We start from the raw sequence: 4,983 nt of genomic DNA, 5'->3' as shown, positions 1-4,983 counted from the left end.
TTACTGTGATAACTAAATAACTAATTGTAACTGTGCTAACACGAGGAAAATAAGTCTTGTTTTGGATTGTTCTGGAAATACTGACTCTGCTGTAAGGGGGGGGGGGGGGGGGGGGGGGGGTGTACTCTGATACCATTGTATGAGCTGACTTTCATAACTGGCGTTTTATTTTCTACAATAATTCTATTACTTGTTTGACACATTCTATAACTAATGTATTGCATAATATAGTGTACAATACTTTGTTCTTTTAAAAAAGTAATAATTGTTGGTATGTGATCACTAAACTTCTTTGATTTATTAGCAATAATGATTAATGATTCAATGGCAAAAGTTTTCGTGCATATTTAAAAATAATCTATGCATAACTGAAAATGTCACCTGCAATCCATTATACCTATCTAGCTATATGTCTACCTAGTATGTCCTATTCAAATGCACAGACATCACTAGTCCCTCTCAATTTGGCGTGTTTAAACAGAATAAGATACATAATATTTACTCTTTCCTGGTAGCATTAATTGTAACATTTATAATCCAATTCATTGGGTGTTCCTTCCATATTTTGTCTCTTATCTAATTTGTTTTTCAAAGATTTCACTGATTTTGCTGCTGTAACATCATTCGGTAGTCCATTCTAAGTGTCTACAACTCTTTGTGTTTATATACACTATGCTGGATTTATAAAATACAATCTATAGTAAGTCATCATCAGTTCCTGTGATGTATTTACATGGCAAACCTAAATGGTGGTGACCTGTTGTTGATTACACAGAGTGTTTTAGTCTCAGATTAATAGTGCTTGTGACCCTAATATCAATGTAGCAGACCAAAATATATGCTCCAGAACTCCATCGTAATATAATATTAAAAGTTTGCTATATTAATCCCTGTAGTTCAAGGTATACCAATTCTATATCAATGATCTAAAGGTTTCCTACAATTTAAGTAAAAAGGTGGGTTTTAAACACAATATGTAAATTAAAATATGCCATTCATAAAAATTCTATTACAAACCATAGAAAATCACTGTCTTTGTCTTCGTATGATCCGGTTATACCACTAAACACAGGTGGTTGAGCCCTTTTCCGTCTGCGTTGATGCAGTGGGGTGCGATTTGCCATGTCTTCAAAACTTCTGCAACATGCAAGAACAGCTGAGCAATCTACATCAAATTGTGATGCGTACAAGTCGATTTCAGATGCAGACTTACCTTTCAATTTATTTCTAAAGAGTCATTACATGCATAACTAAATGTATTTCCACATAATCGTAATTTTCATATTTTTTCTTCTGGAGATGAACAGTTTTTTTTCGCAGTGTTTATGTTCTTTAGTCTGCATGTTGACGCATGCGCAATGCATTTGCACCAGCAAAACACGTCGTACAAAATCTTATTCCAACTTGATAATAATATTATATACTATCTTCATTTTATGTGCAACGTTACTGATTAGAGTGAGTATAATCATTGTGATTAAATACAAAGCCACAAGTGCTACAAAGTGACACAATAAAAAGACAGTGTTCGAACACGAATAATTTTGTGAACAATGATGTCATATTACAAAAGATGCAGAGTGAGACGGGCCTACAGGTAGGCAATATTTATTCAGCAATAGCTTATTCCAATTTTTAACCGAGTTGCGTAGCAAATCTCGGCTTTTAAATTGGCGAAGGATGGACGTCCAGTCGGCGTCCACAATTAGCTTGTCCGGTCTAACTTTCATACCTTTTGGTGCATACATAACATGATCACATCCAAAAGAGGAAGGTTCCTATTTATTTTTAGGTTAAAGGTCAAGGTCTCTTTTTCACTATATACTGTAGATTTGAGTTTGCCTCTAATTTTTATACATGTACTTGCTGGTGCATGTTTATGACTTCAGATCCTGATGACATTCTAGATTCATGTTGCTTTTGAAATCCAAAGGTCAAGGTCATTATCACACTAAATACCTCTTGCGGCCATTCAAAGCTTCATACTTATAAACTATATTGAATACGTGCATGTTTTTACTTTGTGAATGCAAGCGTGCATGATTTTCCAAACTGCAACTTGGCTATACGCATCTTTGATGCATTTTAGCGATTTTTTACATGAGGGCTAGAAATTCGTGAGCTCACTGTGTTTATGCACAAACTGAATATTATTAATGTACAAGGGTCTTTTTTTTTTACTGAGACACCTTCAGTAATAGGCTTCATTTTAGGCTAATTAACCAATTATTCTCAACCTGGCCTTCGCGGGTCAGGAAAAATTTAGTAACCATGGTTGCCTCGTGGTTCAGGTGCTCCGTGAATTTGTATTCTCAGCAAGTGATGATCTATATGAGAATGAAATTGAAAATACAGATTTTTAGGGAAAGGCTAAAGTTGGGGCTAAAATAGGCTGTGTATTGTTTAAATCAGAAATTGAAATACAGTATTTACCACGGTCTTACCAAACAGAGAACTCTAGAGTAATCAGGAACGCGATAACATAAATTAACAAGCGGCAAGGCAGAGCATTAAATCTCCGAATAAAATGGGTTATAGGTGGATGTAAATCCGTTAGTATGATTAATATGTGTACTATCATCAATAATCAATTTAGTCAAATAGTTTATACACTTGTAATAATTCAAAATCCTTGGGTTCTCTAGAGCTCTCAAGGATTCTCTGGTTTGTTGGACCTGTAAATTGAAGTTAACAAATTTTGGTACATATTCTTGATGTATGGTTAGCAAACTCAATAGGTGACACTGTAATCTTGAAAATTTGCTTTGAAGTGACATAACGTACATGTATGAAAGCATCACGTCTTCATGTTTTTTTGATGGGATTCAGAAGGTTTGAACTCAATATCTAGTATGATTATTAAAAATATTCCAGTGGAGTGTGCATTTTTAAAGAAATACTGCTGCACACAAGATAAGGGCAAGTAAAATTAATTAGTAGATTATCATTCCCGCCCGCCCCTCGAAAATTGCCCCGCCCCGATTTTTTTTATTTTTCAAAATTACAATTTCCGGATATTTTTATGTCCGGTCCGGTATCGTAAACATACTTTGTTTCACTTTGCCTTTTAGAAACCCAAATACACATGTAATTATGATTTATAAAGCCTTTTCTCAATGAGAGAAGGCATTTTCGAGGTCAAGAATACCATGGCGAAAAATAAATAATAAAATCCTCCCACCCGCCCCATTTTTTTGTGAAGTTTGAATGATAATTTACTAATTAATTTTACTTGGCCTAATATGAGACTTAAAAAAGTTGTTATTTTAAATCTTTGTTATAATATATTTTTGGATTCAGGAGTGTGTCACAACTTAAGAGGCATGCCAAGGTCATACTTGCTGATTGTTATCAAATGACTAAAACAGCATTATTACTTACATAAAAAATCATCACTGGTTTATTCCATGTCTAGGTCTACCATTTAACCCCACTGGTTCATGACTAAGTGTGGTCCATAAGTATGTAATGCATTTATTCTAGAATGAATTCAAATATACTTGTCAGTATATCAAATATGTTACAGTACAGATGAATTTCATGAAGGGGGTTGGATGTGTTATAGTCCTTATAGGAAATTTCTAGTGTAAATATAACAAATGCTTCATGGGTATCTTAATCATAAAAAAAAATATTTGGATGGATGTAGCCAAATAGTACTTCACTTGTAGAATGTTGATTGCATTAAGAAACTGCAAAGTGTCAGCTAGGTATCAATTTGACAGAACATACCTGATACCTTATGGTTTTAATTTACCATTCTTATAGACTTCACAGTCCTAAAATGTATTTTATAGAGTGCAATGTTTTAAATTGCATATATTTCTCAAATTCATATTTTTTCCAGCTTTTAGCAAGATTAGGAAGTCGTCCCTCCATTTCCGATGTCGTCTCACCAATATTTAAAGATGGACTAAATCCAAAAGATGTAGTTGAGCTCTGTGGACTGGAAGGAACAGGCAAATCAGAAATTCTTCTCAATATTGTGGCTAGTGTAATCCTACCCAAGACATGGAAATCCATTCCTCTGAATGGCAAGGATGCCAGTGTCATTTTCATTGACAATGACTACAAATTTTCCATTCTTCGACTAGTTGCACTTATGGAAAATCGAATCAGTGTGAACTTGAAAACTGTTGACCAACAAGACCTAGAACTGACCAATGATATTGAAGTGCTAATTAAGAAGTGTTTATCCAAACTCTCGTTAATCAGAAGTGCCAGTAGTTCCGAGTTTCTTGTCACACTTTATAGTCTGGAACAAACACTCTTAAGTAATCCCAATATATCGGTTGTGATGATCGATAGCATATCAGCCTTTTACTGGATTGATAAGTGTAGCAATGGAGAGAGTGTGGCTGCACAGGAGAAAAATATGAAACTAGCCACTAAAGTGTTGTCCAAATTTGTGAACAATTTCAGTTTAATTGTGATAGCCACAAAGTGTGATTTTTATAAAAAGAGGACACGTGATGAAGATTTCATCTCCGAAGCATCATCCGTTAGTCACTTTGAGAACTTCAAATCAGATCATCAAGACTATATGTGTAAAGCATGGGGACAGTTTGTAACAAAGAAATTTCTTCTCGAAAAGCAAATTTTTACAAACAGTTTTAGGTGTTACGGTACTGAGAATAGGATGAGCAAAACTGATAGATCAGCAATTACATTTAAAATCACAGAAAATGGTGTACAGTCTATGTAACTGAAAGTAATAAATTATATCTTATTTATATCTAAAATTTTGTAATCTTTAATTTCAATAGCTGATGGATCTTAATATTTGCATCATGAAATAAAATTATCATCGTCAGCAAAGAAAGTATAATTTCTGTGACATTTAAAACATTCTCTTGACTAATAAGTAACAATCACATCTGACGGTACTTGGATTTGAAGAGTTGGTATATCAAAAAAATTATTTGAAGATTCAGGAAATAAATTTCTCAGAAATTGCTAGGTGTATTTCAACCAAACTTGGTA

At 33.9% G+C, this 4,983-nt stretch overlaps 2 protein-coding genes across 2 annotated transcripts in view; one reads left to right on the top strand and one right to left on the bottom strand.

Annotated features, from left to right (window-relative positions):
- Positions 1–1,365, bottom strand: part of LOC125680001 (uncharacterized) — an 88,656-nt gene extending 87,291 nt beyond the window's left edge. The window contains exon 1 of the mRNA XM_056153421.1: positions 1,018–1,365. Within this exon, the coding sequence (XP_056009396.1) occupies positions 1,018–1,124 (107 nt within the window). The 5' untranslated portion in view covers positions 1,125–1,365. The remainder of the gene's footprint in view (positions 1–1,017) is intronic.
- Positions 1,366–1,466: 101 nt separating this feature from the next.
- On the top strand, positions 1,467–4,742 carry LOC125680530 (DNA repair protein XRCC2-like). Its single transcript, XM_048920199.2, has 2 exons — positions 1,467–1,597; positions 3,848–4,742. Exons 1-2 carry the CDS (start codon positions 1,574–1,576, stop codon positions 4,703–4,705), a joined length of 882 nt encoding a protein of 293 aa, XP_048776156.2. The 5' UTR covers positions 1,467–1,573; the 3' UTR covers positions 4,706–4,742.
- Positions 4,743–4,983: the final 241 nt, after the last annotated feature.

This window comes from Ostrea edulis, chromosome 2, assembly GCF_947568905.1.
Source record: "Ostrea edulis chromosome 2, xbOstEdul1.1, whole genome shotgun sequence".
In the NCBI taxonomy this organism is placed as follows: domain Eukaryota; kingdom Metazoa; phylum Mollusca; class Bivalvia; order Ostreida; family Ostreidae; genus Ostrea; species Ostrea edulis.
Note: the sequence above shows the minus strand (reverse complement) of the source record. Positions and strands in the feature narration are given on the sequence as shown.

Bases quoted from the DNA above. Each gene is read 5' to 3' on its own strand.
- LOC125680530 (XM_048920199.2), top strand. From the start codon at position 1,574: ATGCAGAGTGAGACGGGCCTACAG. The intron at 1,598-3,847 runs GTAGGCAATATT...TATTTTTTCCAG, and splicing joins AGAGTGAGACGGGCCTACAG to CTTTTAGCAAGATTAGGAAG.